Genomic DNA, 17,719 nt, shown 5'->3' with positions numbered 1-17,719 from the left:
GCTCTACATTGCAAGTGAAACAGTGACATTTGCGGGTGATTTTTTAAAATATTAAAATAATGAAATGCTTATCTTTTAGCGATTGTGTTTCTTTCACTAACAATCTTGCAAAGCTCACTACTGAGTTAAAAAACTTTAACTTTTTTTTTTTTTTGTTAAGAAAACGAGCAAAGTTAAATTATTCAGACAATAAAAGGTTTAGCAATATACTTTTTTTTCTAACAAAGCTGTTTAAAAAAAACATCTGAAGAAACTCAAGTAGCAACATAAAATTGGGTGCATATTTAAAATTACACTTATTAAAAAAATACAAAAAAATGTTTATGATGTACGCACTCGTCATAACTACTAGACTGATCTAGCTGAAATATGGTATGGATCTTTGTTATAAGGTGCAGTGAACTACGTATTATGGTGTCCATTCAATGCACATTTAGAGACTAGCAGGACCTGTGGAAATTCCACAGTGGACTTTTTCATATGTAATATATTGATGTTGGCATTCTGTAGATATCCAGCGTAAATGGAGACATCTTGATATTACTGTAGCTCTTGTTAAAACTGCAAAAGTACTTATCTAAGCTAGCAAGGACGTCCGGCATAGCCCGGTCGTAAAATACGCTTTAATATGATATTTCAATTTATGCAGATCTCCTATATATTACAGAGTTAATTTTCTATCGATTTTTATATATTATAAAGTTGTGATTTCAAAAATAATAAAAATATATCCATATGACTTGGCTGCATCAGCTTTAATCGAAGCCAAAACCACAACTTATGAAGAAAAATATATATATATATATATATATAACTTTAATTCCTTCAGCTATAATAGAAACCAAAACCAAAACTCATGAATAATTTTTTTTTTTTTACATGGAGGTCACCACTTATCAAGGCCCAGAAGCCACTTGCAGATAAGGGTCAGCAATCTGATAGGTCCTGAACTGTCATCTAAACTTCAGCCTCGACGAAATGTAGCATCCCTCTGTCTGTTCTACGAGTACTTTAACAGTGAATGCTCTGACGAACTGGAAGCACTTGTACCCCCTTGACGTAAATACCCCCGACAACCCCGACAAGCAGCTAAATCCCACCCCTTCACAGTAGAGATCCCTAGATGAAAGAGAGCCTTCTACTCCAGTAGTTTTTTCCCTAGAACCACTAGACATAAAATTGGGTGCATATTTAAAATTACACTTATTAAAAAAATACAATGTTTATGATGTACGCACTCGTCATAGAATGAAGAGATCATATTCTAAAAATCATGTGGGTTTGACTAGTAAACGAAAATATTTGGTTGTCAAAGGTCAACTAAAGATAAATTTGTCCATAGAGCCCTGATTACTAAAGTTAAGCAACATTAAACCTGGCCAATGCCTGATGGGTGGCCATTTGGAAATACTAGGTGCTATATGTACGAAGTCAATACCTCCTTGCAAGAACCTTAAGTTGTCATCTCTCCTGGCAGTGATATACATGCAACTGAAGACTGCTTGTGAATCTGATATTCCCCTTAAACTCCCTCTTTTGGAGGAAGTCAGTTCAACCCACCCAAGGATGAATGCCATTTGCATATTAAGGGTTTTCTTAATAATAATTAATAATAGCTGTGATCTGTGCTCCCAAAAATTTAATATTCCCTAGAAACTTCCTAGAAATTAGCATTACGAGATTAGAGAGGTCAGTCCAGTGTATCAGTATGAATGGAAAAGATGATTGTACAAACCTCGTTATCACTTTTTCCACCAAGTCTTCGTTCAAAGATGACAAGCCAGAGACCAAACAAAAACATGACCATTCCATGGCCGCAGTCGCCAAACATGACCGCAAACAAGAACGGGAAAGTTATGATGGTATAAAGAGCTGAAAAAAAAAAAAAAAAAAAAATGAAGAAAAGATTTAAAACAACTGAAAGCAATGCAGGGGTATGCGGAGATACTAAGATTACAAATAATGAGATTCAAACGTTATACATTGAGCAAGCAAAGCAGAGTTGCAGATTTGAAATATATAAAGTCAGCCTTACTTCTGGTATTCCATAAGTATCCAACACAGAGAATCCCAAAGATGCTCAGGGTCCCAAAGACGTGCGGCGCAGACGCTCGCGGTTCCCAAAGACGTGCGGCGCGGACGCTCGCGGTTCCCAAAATGTCCGGCACAGATGCACAGGATCCCAAAACGTCTGGCACAGATACACAGGATCCCAAAATAACAGATGTGGACACATGGAGTCCAAAAATGTCAGACAGGATGTTCAGAGTCCCAAAATATCTAACTTACTCTTATTTTAAAGATTTTCAATAATCAATAATTGGAGTCGGATTAACATTCTTATGAATTCAACTGACTCCATCTAAACCTGAGGTTCCTGAGTTTTTCAATCTTTGAAGAACCATATTAATCAGAAACAAAAAAAACTTTTGGATACGGACTTGATACTGCCGGCCTCACCTGGATTAATTTCTCGATAGGAAGAGACACCATAAGCATCGACGATGGCCTGAAAGCCAGCAGTAAACTTTGTGGTACGGATGAATGTCGGCGGCTTCTCTGGTGTACTCATGCGATGCAGGATGTTCGGAGCATGACTGTTGCTTGCTTCCTGGAGAAAACCAAAAAGAATAAACGTTTAAATTATATCTATTATATTTATTTCTCTTAGGGAGTTCCACTTCTTTCAGAAACTACTAGACTGATCCAGCTGAAATATGGTATGGATCTTTGTTATAAGGTGCAGTGAACTACGTATTATGGTGTCCATTCAATGCACATTTAGAGACTAGCAGGACCTGTGGAAATTCCACAGTGGACTTTTTCATATGTAATATATTGATGTTGGCATTCTGTAGATATCCAGCGTAAATGGAGACATCTTGATATTACTGTAGCTCTTGTTAAAACTGCAAAAGTACTTATCTAAGCTAGCAAGGACGTCCGGCGTAGCCCGGTCGTAAAATACGCTTTAATATGATATTTCAATTTATGCAGATCTCCTATATATTAGAGTTAATTTTCTATCGATTTTTATATATTATAAAGTTGTGATTTCAAAAATAATAAAAATATATCCATATGACTTGGCTGCATCAGCTTTAATCGAAACCAAAACCACAACTTATGAATATATATATATATATATATATATATATATATATATATATATATATAACTTTAGTTCCTTCAGCTATAACCAAAACCAAAACTGATGAATAATTTTTTTTTTTACATGGAGGTCACCACTTATCAAGGCCCAGAAGCCACTTGAGGATAAGGGTTATTGCGTGTACAATAATCAATGGGATAGTATCGTAGTAATCGTTAGTATTGGTTGGTTGGTTGGTTTTGTTTTACGGCATATCAACCTTTTTCAGGTTATTTAATGCCGAATCTAGTTATTTTGAGGAACGATTTTTAATGGAGTATATTTTTTTAAGTCAGATTCTATTTAACCCATAGTTGGGGCCCTAACAGGTACTACCACTCCAGATCAGAGTGGACCTGGGAGCAATGGCAATTAAAGGGTGGCTCCACACTCCCCAAAGCCTGCAAGGTGGGGCCTCACCATCGGATATAGTTTTAGGTCATATCCAGGACCCGTTAGTATTGGAGATTTGATAAAGTGTCTTAAGGAGGTGGTTCATCAGGAATTTGTTTATGTTGGACTTGAAGACATCCAAGTTGTAGTCAGGTGGGAAACAGGCAAACGGAAGTGAGTTCCACAGGCGTGCAGTTCTAAGAAAGAAGCTTTGTTCATGGAATCTATGCTTTGATTTAGGCACAGATAAAGAGTGGGGAAAATTAATGACAGTGGTTTCAACTAGACGAGTGTTTTTCGTGGAAGATTGGCGAGGGGGGGCAGAGATTGGAGCTCAGACGAGTACCTGCCATGGAAATAACGATAAAACAAAGACAGGCTCGCAACGTCTCTTCTGTGGGAGAGAGGTTGCAGGGAAGAGAAAAGGGCATCCCCCACTGAGCCACGAAGTCTATTTTGTAGGCAGGATAGGCTGTTTTTAGCAACTCCTGCCCAGATGTGACAGCAGTACTCCATCCTTGGAAGTACTTAGCTTGATTGAATTATTAAATTATTCTTGATTAAATTATTTTTTACAAGAAATGGAAGATCATAACAAATGATAGGGTTAGGGTTAGTCACTCAGAAGAAAAATGATGTAAGCGTGATACAAAATAACACACACGTTATTGCATTAATGTATAGATCAGTTGCCACAATACCACATTTACTCTAGAAGTGGGTCAATCTGGCTGAAATTTTGTACAGACCTTTGTTATAATAAGGAACAACGATCTAAGTCCTATGTACTCCGTTGGATGCACAGTTAGGATTAATAGCTTAACCACCATAACACCACATTTACTCTAGTATTTGGGCCTATAGCACTCATTCCAAATCAACAGGCTATATATTATTACAGAAGAGTCACCACTTATCAAGGAGGTCACATGAGGATTAATGAGTATACAGTGGTCAAAAGAACATGTTGTAGTCATTAGTAGTGGAAATTTAGTAAATTGGATTACTTAAGGGGATGGATCATCAAGAATTTGTTTACATTGGACTTGAAGACAACAATATTGTACGAGTCAGATTGAAAGCAGGAAAATGGAACAGTGTTCCACTTATGTGCAGTTCTAAGAAAGAAGCTTTGTTCATGGAATCTACGTTTAGTTTTAGAGATAAACAGTGGGGGAAATTATTGATACTGGTTTCAGTAGACGAGTGTTTTTGTGAAAGTAAGAACAGGGAGGACCATAGATTGGAGCTCAGACGAGCACTTGCCATGAAAATAATGATAAAGCAGCGATAGGCTCGCAAAATCTCTTCTGTGGGAAAGAGGCTAGAAGTCTATTTTGAACTCTGTCTTTGTTATAATGAGGTGCAACGGACTAAGTATTATGGTATCCGTTCGATGCACATTTAAAGATTAATAGGGATTCTGTACCTCTATAAGGCCACCATTCGCCCATGTAGAGTATTGTTGTCATGTTTTGGTTGATGCATCTGCTCCTAGTCTCTTGCTCCTAGACAAGGTTCAAAAGAGAGTCGGCAACCTGATAGGTCCTGACCTGTCATCTAAACTTCAGTCTCTGTCCCATCAATGAAATGTTGCATCCCTCTGCCTGTTCTACAAGTACTTTAACAGTGAATGCACTGACGAACTGGAAGCACTTGTACCCCCTTGACGTAAATACCCTCGACAACCCGGACCAGCAGCTAAATCCCACCCCTTCACAGTAGAGATCCCTAGATGAAAGAGAGCCTTCTACTCCAGTTGTTTCTTCCCTAGAACCACTAGACTTTGGAATTCCCTTCTGCGTCCCTGCTTCCCCAACTGCACTGACATGCAGAAGTTCAAGTGTAACGTGAACCGACATCTTGCTGCCCAACTCCCCACATAGTACCTTTGTAGCTTATGTCCCTGATAGTAGCCCCCTACATCAAAGTGGCAATGTGCTTTGTTTGGGGTGAAAATGTAATAAAAAAAAAAAAAAAAAAAGAAAAAAAGAAAAAAAAGAAAAAGAAAAAGAAAAAAAAAGAAAAAGAAAAAAGAAAAGAAAAAGAAAAAAGAAAAAAGAAAAGAAAAAGAAAAAAGAAAAGAAAAAGAAAAAAGAAAAGAAAAAGAAAAAAGAAAAGAAAAAGAAAAAAGAAAAGAAAAAGAAAAAAGAAAAGAAAAGAAAAAGAAAAAGGAAAAGAAAAAGAAAAAAGAAAAGAAAAAGAAAAAAGAAAAGAAAAAGAAAAAAGAAAAAAGAAAAGAAAAAGAAAAAAGAAAAGAAAAAGAAAAGAAAAATAAGCACAAATTTAAACATATTCAACCATCAAATTAGCATAGAGAACTCATTCTAAGTCAACAGGCTATAACGTTTTTCCCGTTTTTTAACAAGCTAAAAGTCATGCGTGTGTGTATAATTATAATTAAGCAGTAATCATTCTTTACACCTACACACACTAGTGTTTTGTGCTTACACAATCATCAGTGTAGAAATGACAATTCCTGCTGGTCATGAGATTCGAATCCAGCCACGAAGCCACCTTCTGCTCCATTTGCTAAGCCTTTACTTCAGGTCCACCAAACAATTGCCACGGAAATGAAGGGAATTAAGAACTATTAAATACTGAATTCGGAGGAATATATTAAACAATATAGTGTTCAAATGAGCGGAAGTCATGCACATTGCATAGATGCTAGTTGATTGTCTTTTCGTTATTATTCCGCAGACACTGCTCATCTTTAAGTATTCTTAAAAGGTACTTGATAATTAAACAATAAATGGATTTTTTTTTCCGTCTTTCGGCTTTCTCAGTTTGTAGTTAGAACTGCTGATGCCATAACTTCAAATGGGTACGCATTCCTCAAAAGCATAAAAATTGCAAACCACGTATTCTATCACATGACGAAATTGGTATCCTTTTAAAGCTTGGTCTCTTGGACGAGAAATATTGAAAAATTAGCCAAAAACATTAATTCCTTTACCCTTAACTGGGCAGTTTTCTACAAGGAGGGGGTTGCTTTTTTCATCTACATTTTTGCAAGTCATCGTCTCTGTTAGATTGACTACTCTTAATTCGAACGCTCATGACTTCCAGTTTCGCTATGGATGCATCACCTTCTTTTCCTCCTTCGCGTTACAGGTTCGAGCCTGCCTGCCTAGTACCATTTTTTTTTTTTTTTTTAAACACCTCTCTCCATTCAGGATGCCTACCGGGGTTCCTTACTACACTACCTCTCCATACCCGGGTAATGCCAGGTACCCCCGCTAGTCCTATTACATAAAAGGGAAAATGTGCGTTTGTGTGTGTGTGTGTGTGTGTGTGTGTGTGTGTGTGTGTGTGTGTGTTTGCCAAAAACTTCTGACAGATGCATCGGACTGTGACAAAGTCGGTATTGTTAGAAAGATTGATCTCTCACATGAAATCATTCATTCAAGTGGTGTCCTGCCTGGTACGGGCACTGACAGATATGGCTCTCAATCCATCTCTCTCAATATTACAAGAAAAAGGGTCCCCTTTTCTTGTAAATAAGAAAAACATTAGATAAGTGGAAAATGAGATTAGGATAGACCGAGATTCAAACTTTGTAAGCCGGGTTCAGAGATAGATTAAAAAAATGAAATGTTGGAATTTGGCTATTGTTAATTTCACATAAAATAGTTTAGATATGTTTGTTTGTAAAAAGAATTAACTGTTCATTCTTTTATGGAAATTGAATTAAAAAAGATCAGCTAAACAAAAAAAAATAAATAATGAACAATACAATTTAAAAATATATTGAAACATAGGTTGGTGAGAATTCTTGTCTGCAGAAGCATGTTTTGGGAACATGCGCTGAGCCACGTATATTTAAGCCGCGTGAGTCGATCACGTGTAGAGCCATACATATGACGTCATAGCAGAAAGGGAGAGTCTCAATAATAGAAGCTAGGTTTAGCAGAGAGAGGGAGTCGAGTTGGGATCAAAGTCAGCAGAGTCGGTCGGACAGAGCTGACATGATCAGAGGAAGGTCCCTTTAGAAGCAAAGGGAGAACGTTTAATCATGTAGAACAATTTTGAATTCCTTGACGTCATCATCATTCAACAGGTCGATCTGATAATAAAGAAGTTATGTTTTTTGTAAAACTGCGTCGTGTCATCATTCAACAGCAAAAGGTAATTTGTGAAACATCCTTAATATGACCTTAGTCTCCCTCATCGTTATTATGAACTTTATGTAACTCTTACAAGAAATGTATCTCTCTTATCTCAACCGTATAAATGTGTCTCCCCCTCATCATTGTTATATGTCCGCCGTCTCTCTCTCTCCAATATGGATGTCCCCATCCTCATCAAGGCATTCATGAATTCATTGTTGCTCATCATTTTTGATGTTGCCTTGGTGCTCAGACTGTCAATATGTTTCTTGCCGTCGTCCTCTGCTTCTTCTACCTACGATCTTTTCTATTATTCTTTGCTTATTGTCAGAAAGTAGTTTGATGCCGATCATGGTAATCCTTATCGAGCGGGGAGTTCCGATTCCAAACCCTATCCATGCTAATTCTCAAATAAAGTTTTATGCATTTTTCTTTTTTATATTTTTAAAAAAGCACCACCACTTATCAAGGCCCAGAGGCCGCTCGAGGATAAGCGTTAAAGAGTGTAGAGTAGTCAATTGGACTACTATAGTAATTGTTAGTAATGGAAATTCGGTAAATTTGTTAATTTAAGTGGAACGGCTCATCAAGAACTTGTTTACGTTGGACTTGAAGACAACCATATTGTAGTCAACTAGAAAGCCTGCAAACAGAAGACAGTTCCACAGGCATGCAGTTCTTAGAAAGAAACTTTGTTCATGGAATCTACGTTTAGGTTTAGGCACAAAGAGTAGAGGGGAATTATTGATAGTGTTTACAGCTAGATGAGTGTTCCTTGTGAAAGTTTGGCGAGGGGGGGAACCATAGATTGGAGCTCAGTCGAGCACTTGCCATGAAAATAACGATAAACTCGCAACATCTCTTCTGTGAGAAAGAAGTTGCAGGGAAGAGAAAAGACATCTTCTACGAAGCTACAAAATCTATTTTGAACTCTATCAAAGCAGGATAAGTCCTTTCTAGCAGCTCCTGCCCAGATGTGGCATATATTTATAAATATATTTAGAAAGCCATAGGTCATCTAACAAAAAATATTGCAAAAATAAATTGGAAAATTCTTTCTTTCGTTCAGTGGGGGAAGATGTGGCTGGTTACCTTTAATGCATCCAAAACCAAACTCCTATCCTTACATCATCAACGCTCTGATCCCCAGCTGGCATCAATTGTGATGGATGGCTCTCGTCTTGGTGAGGCCCCGTGTTTTGACAAGCTTCTGGGTTTGACCTCTACTCCTGATCTGAAATGGAACACGTACATCAAGTCTGTTGCCAAGGTCACTGGAAATATGGTGGGATCCTTCTACCGCTCCAGAAGATATCTCACTACTGATGCAATTCTCTATCTATATAAAAGCCAAGTACGTCCAAGGATGGAATACTGTTGCCATATCTGGGCAGGAGCTGCTAAAAACAGCCTATCCTGCCTTGACAGAGTACAAAATAGACTTCGTGGCTTAGTGGGGGATGCCCTTTTCTCTACCCTGCAACCTCTCTCCCACAGAAGAGACGTTGTGAGCCTGTCCTTGTTTTATCGTTATTTCCATGGCAGATGCTCGTCTGAACTCCAATCTCTGGTCCCCCCTCGCCAATCTTTCACGAAAAACACTCGTCTAGCTGAATCCACTGTGAAAAATTTCCCCCACTCTATATCTGTGCCTAAATCAAAACGCGGATTCCATGAACAAAGCTTCTTTCTTAGAACTGCACGCCTGTGGAACTCTGTTCCGTCTGCCTGCTTCCCTCCGGACTACAACTTGGATGTCTTCAAGTCCAATGTTAACAAATTCCTAATGAACCGCCCCCTTAAGTAAGCACTTTAGCAAATCTCCTCACTAACGTAATGTACTGTCAATAACCCTTATCCCTGAGTGGCTTCCGGGCCTTGATAAGTGGTGATCACTGTGTAAAAAAAAAAAAAAAAAAAAAATAGCACAGTTCATAAACTGCACAAATATCAAATATTCTAGAATCCAAATCGTGTAATGGATATTGATCAAAATTGGAACAAGGATTGGCGCTTGTTCAGATTGGCACTCATCGCAGCAATTAAAAGTTTAAAAAAATACAGAAAAGTCTGATGTATGTACTAGATATGGAACGAAGATGGAATATTCAAAAAAAATTATGTGATTTGACCAAGTAGTTTTTTTTGTACTCAAGAAAATGAAATTTTACTCTGTTGATGCGGGGAAAAAAGCAGCAGCTACTAAGAGAAGACAACCGACTTTCATTTCAAATTTTTTTTTTGGGGGGGGGATGTCGGAAAGGCAATTGAAATGTAAAAATTAAAACAAAACAATTTATTAACTGCATTTTTTTTTTTTTTTTTTTTAGAAAATAAAATTTTCAATTTATAAAACATTTTTTTTTATTTTAGAAGTCATTTTATATGAGCTAAAAAAAATTTGAACAATAATCAAAATGGCTTATCAGTAAAATATGGCAAATTTGTTTTTTCAAAAATAAAACTACTTGATCAAATTTTGTGATCTTTGGAATATATCATCTTCATTCTGTGACAAATATGTACACAATAAAAAAAATTTTCTTTATTTTTGTGTATCACCAACAGTGCCAATCTGTATAAGCACTCAAAGATTGCAGACACAAGGTTTAGTAAATAGTATTTTATGTTGAGTTTAATCTTTGTGAGACAGACATAAAAGTGATGCAAGTTGGTCCTGGATATAATTTTAAAAGACATCCATCCCACCTAGCGCGAATGTCATACAACAGCCAAATCAATTTAGTTGTATGCAAAAAAGAGAAAAAAAAAAGTAGAAGAAAAGAGATGAAACTGACCTTCCCTTGTTGCAAGGCAGCATGGACTTGTCCAAGGGCCATGACGGGTGTCCAACATTCGGCAATAAGGCTGTTATGGGAAACGTCGAAGTTAAACATGTTCAACGTATGATAGATGGCCTTTATCTTCTCGACTTTGGTACTCCAGATGTACAATTCCTTCTTGGCACCAGTCAGTACGCGAAGACGGTGGTCTTTCGTCTGATTGAGAACCTGCATAAAAAAATTAATAAATAAATAAAAATTAAAAAAAAAAAAAAAAAATATATATATATATATATATATATATATATATATATATGTTTAAAGAAAAAATAGAAAAAAAACGAATGAAATTATTAAAAAATCAACGTTTCGTCCCTGTTTCAGAGGACATCTTCAGGATAATTGAAATAAAAATGTGATAAAAGAAAAAGTCATAGATCGTGCGAAAAAAGACAGATCTATGACTTTTTCTTTTATCACATTTTTATTTCAATTATCCTGAAGATGTCCTCTGAAACGGGGACGAAACGTTGATTTTTTAATAATTTCATTCGGTTTTTTCTATTTTTTCTTTAAACATAACGTCAACCACCGCTGGTATATTTTTTCATTCCTTATACATATATATATATATATATATCCATTTTAAGATGTAGCATTCATTTAGGATTGAAACAATATCCTTTCTCTGCCTCAACGTCCATTTCCCTTATTCTAGGTATCTAGAACGTTTTAATAACATTAAAAACTTTAATTTTCTATGTTTATTGTTTTCAGCAAATAAGGTGCAAACCAATAAAAAACATTTTGATAATATTTTTCCTCTGAGGAGATAAATAAGCATCAAAAACTCTTGGGTTAAGGAAATAGATTTATTAAATTTTGTTCTTCGTTTTCAAACAATAAAAAAATTCTAAATTTGAAGATTAACCTTTTCAAATCATAAAATTTAAATATATATATATATATATATATATACTAGCAAAAGTACCCGTCATTGACTGGGTTCAAAAACAGCCTACAGAAAATGGACTCTGATTTATGAAAGTATGATAGGTTATGAAAAGGAAGGGTTGTAAAGAGATAGCTTCGAATTTGGGGGTATCAAAACCAAAGCAAAATATGATGAAAGTAAGAATAAAATAGATAAACACCATAATTTATTCAACCATACCTGTTCACACTGAAACACTTATCACAATATTCTGTGGATCTATATTAAAAAAACCTTGTTAAACTTTGTGACATATTTCCATTCTATGGAGGTCAGGTGCGAACGAACACCCCATAATTTTATTATACCATATTTCTTCAAACTGAAACAATTATCAAAGTATACTTACGCAGATAGATATGAAAAGTCTTTATTAAAGTTTGTGCCTATTTCCATTCTATGAAGGCCAGGCGCGAACGTAGACCCCACAATTTTATTATACCATCTCTAAGTTAAAACATACTTATCAAAGTATTCTTATGTACATCTATATCAAAAACACTTGTAAACGTTTTTATTTTTAAATTTTTTTATTTCCATACTTTGTGGACCAGGCACGAACGCAGACCCCACAATTTTAATGAACCACCGTTCTGCCAGATCAAACATACCCATTCCTGTGTCTCGATACATCTTCTATTATTATATGTAATCAGTTTTTTAAAATAGTCTACCATATAGGAGCCTATTCCTGACCACACATACACACACATACATACATTTAGCTTTATATTATAGATATAGATTTATTGATCAATTTGAAACAAGGAAATACAATAGAGTGTATAGGGGTTATGGAAAGCTCTTTACTATCTAATAATCCCCGAAACAACCTTCTCTCCCCTCTCCAATGTATACCCCCTATAAAAGATCTCCTTATATGCCTACCGCTAGATGTTGAAGCCTTGTCTTGTTAGCTAGCACCTCCCTTCCTCTTCTGATGAGAAGCATTAGGCTTCAAAATGCCTGGCATAAAGAGCATTCATAACCCCTACACACTATTGTATTTCCTTGTTTCAAATCGATTAATAAATTTATATGCAACAATATATATTTTTCTATGATGGAAAAGGCATGCTCCTAGTTCTGAACCAATATCTAGGCGGTGATTTTTTTTTTTAAGGCTGAAGGTGGCTACATTGAATAGATGTCAACTCTACTACATAATCAAATTATCTGAATTGATTTTTTCAATAAATGTTTTGAAAGGAATGTGTAGAAGGCGGTACAATGTAGAGGTAACTACATACGATACAATGCTTCAAGCAAACTACATCCACCTCTTAAATGTTTTAAAATAAAGCTTTTTTTGGTTTTTTTCTTTAGGGCGACAACTTTATCACTCCATCTTGTATCATAGTAATTGCTATTTCTCATGATTTCAATATTAATGTAATTATTGTCATTCTTATGCGTTGTTGTGAACCAAAGCTGTTGCTAATCTATGGATACAAGATCACTGCATGTTGGTATGGAGAATTTCAAAGGCAAACAGGTACTTGTACAGTTTAATCAAGACATTAATGACATAAATGAAAATATCGAAAAAGGGTTATATTGTACGTATTCGTTTTGGACTGAACATCTCTGAAAAAAAATTTCACTTAATTTGATCGAGTAGTTTTTTTTTTTTTTTTTTACAGCGGAAAAACATGTTTTCAGGAGAGCGCGTTGAAGTCGGCCATTATGAAATTTATTGGACATGCCACAGGGGAGATAACTCTAGTTAAAGCGCCGACACCCCTCCCCATTTTTAATACTAGCTTTTCTTCCTAAACATCGAACCTTTTGCCCGGTATCATAAATTGTTTTTGCAAAAAAAAATACTTGCAATTAAGTGAAATTTTTTTTCGGAGAAACTTTGTTCCATAATGGATACATACAATTTAAACTTTTTCAATATTTTCATTTTTTAATGTATTGGTTAAACTGTACAAGTACCGGTAAACAATTCAAGCAAAGAAGCTCTAACATCTAGATACCCAACAGAAACAAACTAAACATCATAGAATGGGTCAAGCGTAGAATGGATCAATCCTGGTCATTGGCGACCAATTATAAGTGTTATCATGAGCTGACATAATTGATCCGCATCCTCTCAGATTAAAAATACAGGTAAAAAAAAAGAATGAACGCTAAAATATTCTTACCAATTCCAGATCCTTCAACCTTGTGATAACTCCGCTGAGCGTCTCCTGGCGTTCCTGAGCAGTATCAGGGCACGGGTAAATAGTCGCATGAAATCTAGAACAAAAAAAAGAGAAAGATGTTAAGCTGTAAATAAACCCATGCAGTTTTAATTTTCAGATTTTGACTGTTCTTGACCAACATTTGCAAAAACGAAAAGCAAAAAACAAATGTAAAAAAAAAAAAAAAAAAAATAAGTCGAAAAATAAAGTAAAAAAGGAAAAAGCTAAAAGAAAGAGAAATAAAAGAAAAATAAATAAAAGAAAGTTAAAAAAAAAAAAAAAAAAAAAAAAAAAGACCAGAAACAAAACGAAAAGAAACAGAAAAAAAGAAATCATATTGATACTTACCCTTCACAAATTTTACGGACCCTGTTTTTTAGTTGTTCACCCTGGTAGAAAACAATGAAGACCGTCTTCCTCACTTCATCTCCCTAAAAAGAACCAATATTATTAACCTGGTGCCATTTGCGTTAAATGTTAGAAGTTTAGCTTTTGTACAGATTAAAAAAAATTGGAAAGTTTTATGTGTCAACACTGGTGATAGAAACTGACCAATCAAATGGAGCCATGCTTTGCTAGCAACTAATCAGAAACCAGAATCACTCAGTAAAACATACTGGATATTTTAGAGTTCCTATACACAAGAAGGAATCTTGCTCTTCGTCTGCAAAATTTTACAGTTCAAGACTTCTACATCAGAAACTTAAAATAAACATGCCTTTCAATTCAAAAAGATACCATAACCAATTCTGATTCTTTTTAAATCTGTAAATATAGAGTAGTTTTTTTGTGTTACCATAAAACCCATGTAACATATTTTTTTGTGTTACCATAAAACCCATGTAACATATTTTCACAAACGTAAAAATGCATTTGTGATGAGTGATCTATAGATTTTAGTTTCATAGCAAATAAAGTTTAAAAATAATTAAAAAAGATAATTTCTGGCATTGGAAAATAGGCACAAATTTTTTCTAATTCCAATATCTCAAAAAGTTCCAATTTTTCCTATTCCTCAAGTCATCGTCCCTGTACTACTAATTGCCTCTGCGTAAAATAAACAACAAATGACAGGCTTGTTTTCAAAGACACAAAAATAAATTGTTTTGTAATCAAATTATTCGGGGAAATACAGGGTGGAATGATAAAGTTGTCGTCCTAAAGAAAACAACACTACAGCTTTATTTTAAAACTTTTATTGAAAAAATCAATTCAGGTAACTTGATTATGTAGTAGAGCTGACATCTATGCAATGTAGCCACCTTCAGTCTTTCTTCCAAACAAGAAAATCTGCACAGAATTTCTAACGGGGTAGCATACTCTCGTTCCATCAGCCATGGCTGGATAGATTTTCTAAGTAATTTGCAATTGTATTTTCAGTTGCCCACTCTGAGGATTGAACTTTCAACCTTCAAGGTCATTTTTACAACTGATTTTTATTTTTTTACTTTTTTTTTTTTTTTTTTTTTTTTTTATTCTAGCCATTGCACCACAGGTACTTACAAAAATAACATTCAAGATGAAAACCGTGGTTCCAAAAATGTTTCTGACATAGGGAGAAGAATTATACTAAGCAAGCTGCCCAATGTTGCCTGGTTATAATTTTTTTTTTTTTTTTAATTACATTTTCACCCCAAACAAGGCACATTGCCACTTTGGTGTAGGGGGCTACTATCAGGGGTAACATCTACTGGGGTACCATGTGGAGATCTGGGCAACAAGACGCCTGCCCACGCCACACTTGAACCCCCGCACGCCAGTACAGCTGGGGAAGCAGAGACCCGGAATGGAATTCCAAAGTCTAGCGGTTCTGGGGAAGAAACCACTGGAGTAGAAAGATCCTTCACATCTAGGGATCTCTACTGTGCGGGGGTGAGATTTAGCTGCCCGTCGGGTTTGTCAAGGTTGTTTACATCGTGGGGGCACAAGCGCCTGCAGTTCGTCAGAGGATTCTCCATCAAAATACCTGCAGAACAGTCAGAGGGATGCAACACTTCGTCGATGGGACAGAGGCCGAAGCCCAGATGCCAGTTCAGGGCCTATCAGATTGGCGACTCTTTTGAACCCTGTCTAATACACACTTCAATATGGATCAGTTTTAAATACTCTAGCCACTGCACCACAGGTACTTGCAAAAACGACACTAAAAATGAAAACAGTGGTTTGAAGAATCAAAATAATACAAACTTCTCTTGAATGCATCATGGTGAGCATATGAAATTATCTCCACTCTAACAGTTTTCCTTGCTGACGTAAGTATTAAAAAATAAAAACTAAAGCAAAGAGGGTTGAAAACGAATGTTGGGTTTACTTTCAGCAGCCTCGTAACTAGCGTTGGGATGATTAATCGGAATTTGGGGGGAGGGGGGGTATTAGATCCGTATTGGAATCAGAAAAGTTTGTGGCTATGTTTCGATGCCAAAAACGATTCCTTTAATTATCTTTTCGATTTGCTTTTGTTTAAAAGCAAAATCTTCCCCTGCTGGTAGTAATAACGAAATAAATATTTATCGACTTTGAACTATCAGTGAAGCTAAAATCTATAAATCACCCCCCCCCGCCGGCCCCAATGTGTTTTTATGTTTGCTAATTTAACATGCTAAAAACACTATGAATAATTCCCCCCACTTGTTATCTGTGCCTGAACGTAAACGTAGATTCCATGAACAAAGCTTCTTTCTTAGAACTTCACGACTGTGGAACTCTCCTGCTTTCCAGCTGACTACAATATGGTTGTCTTCAAGTCTAACGTAAACAAGTTCTTGATGAGCCGTTCCACTTGTTAGCAAATTTACCAAATTTCCATTACTAACGATTACTATAATGTCCAATTTCTACTGTACACTCTTTAACCCCTATCAAGTGGCTTCTTGGCCTTGATAAGTGGTGATGCCTACGTAAAAAAATAAAATGAAACATTTGTTTTTACTGTAATCAGGAAAACATAACTTCATAGTTAAATATTTAGAGATTTATAAAGAATCGGAACCAGAAAAAAATATTGGAATTGTCCCATCACTACTTGTAACTCTCGCTTCCCTTATTTTATCCTTTAGTCCTCACATTCCATGAGCGATGTTTCTGACAAAGATGGAAAAATTCTATTTTCTGGATCGGTATCTACATAAAACTTATCATTTGACCATAAAGTTCTTTTGTTTTTAGCTCCTTATATCAAGTGGCTTCATGCGTTGTCTGGAGCGATTTCCATAAAAAAATAAAGATATAAGATATATTAACAGGCTGCCCAACATTGCCTGTTTGTAAAATACACTTAAATATATTTAAATCTACGCAGATTTCGTATTATTATAAAAAGCCAATTCTCTATTGATTATTATATTGTACCCAATATAGAGTAATGCGACCTCCCCCCTACGTGGACTGGTCATAAAATATGCTTAAATATATTTAAATGTATGCAGATTTTGTATTTATTATTATAGAACTAATACTCTATTATATTGTACTCAATAGTAGTGATTTCAAAAGATTAAAAAAAAAAAAATCAGCTAGAATCAAAACCAAAACAGTTCTCCTGCATTACTTGTTATCATCTGAACTAAGTCCTTACACATATAAAAACTTTAAAAAATAATCTTTGTAAAAGGTATAAATGTATATTTGCGCATGCATAGAAATAACATCTTTAGTCGGTTTAACGCCTGCCAAGTTCCAATTCTTTTCAATTTTGACACCTTAGGAGATATTTTTACAGATTAAAAAAAACGAATCGAATTTGTGCCACAGATTCAAATCCCCGATATATAAAGTTTCAAATCTCGAGTTGGAAGTCATGTTTAGTTTCAGAAGAGTTTTTGATGGGTAGTTATTCTATACAAGTCCTGGAGATGAAGAATTCTCAGTGGACAGCTGTTCTGTACAGGTTCCAGACTTTATATTTTTTGTAGCCACAGAGCAAAAGATTTTTCTCGTGTTGACACGAAGAAAACAAATGCGAGGTTGCTAAAGAAAAAGGTTTAATTTTTATGGAGCAATTCTGGTTTCTGATTGGTTGGTAGCAGAATGTGAATTAATTTGATTTGTCAGTTCCTAGCAGCATCGTTTATAAATAGAATCTCCCAACTGTGAGGGCC

The 17,719-nt window shown here is 35.6% G+C and overlaps 1 protein-coding gene across 2 annotated transcripts in view; it reads right to left on the bottom strand.

Annotated features, from left to right (window-relative positions):
• LOC145268820 (V-type proton ATPase 116 kDa subunit a1-like) overlaps nucleotides 1-17,719 on the bottom strand; it is a 156,073-nt gene that overhangs the window by 57,586 nt on the left and 80,768 nt on the right. For both annotated transcript variants that reach the window (XM_080124461.1, XM_080124462.1), the window contains exons 8-12: nucleotides 13,971-14,053; nucleotides 13,584-13,677; nucleotides 10,455-10,667; nucleotides 2,461-2,611; nucleotides 1,736-1,872 (exon numbers count right to left, since the gene is read on the bottom strand). In XM_080124461.1, the coding sequence (XP_079980587.1) occupies nucleotides 1,736-1,872; nucleotides 2,461-2,611; nucleotides 10,455-10,667; nucleotides 13,584-13,677; nucleotides 13,971-14,053 (678 nt within the window). The remainder of the gene's footprint in view (nucleotides 1-1,735; nucleotides 1,873-2,460; nucleotides 2,612-10,454; nucleotides 10,668-13,583; nucleotides 13,678-13,970; nucleotides 14,054-17,719) is intronic.

This window comes from Euprymna scolopes, chromosome 44 (genome assembly GCF_053919585.1).
Source record: "Euprymna scolopes isolate OS-2025 chromosome 44, ASM5391958v1, whole genome shotgun sequence".
Taxonomy (NCBI): domain Eukaryota; kingdom Metazoa; phylum Mollusca; class Cephalopoda; order Sepiida; family Sepiolidae; genus Euprymna; species Euprymna scolopes.
The sequence above is the reverse complement of the archived record's forward strand: the minus strand, read 5'-3'. Positions and strand labels throughout refer to the sequence as shown.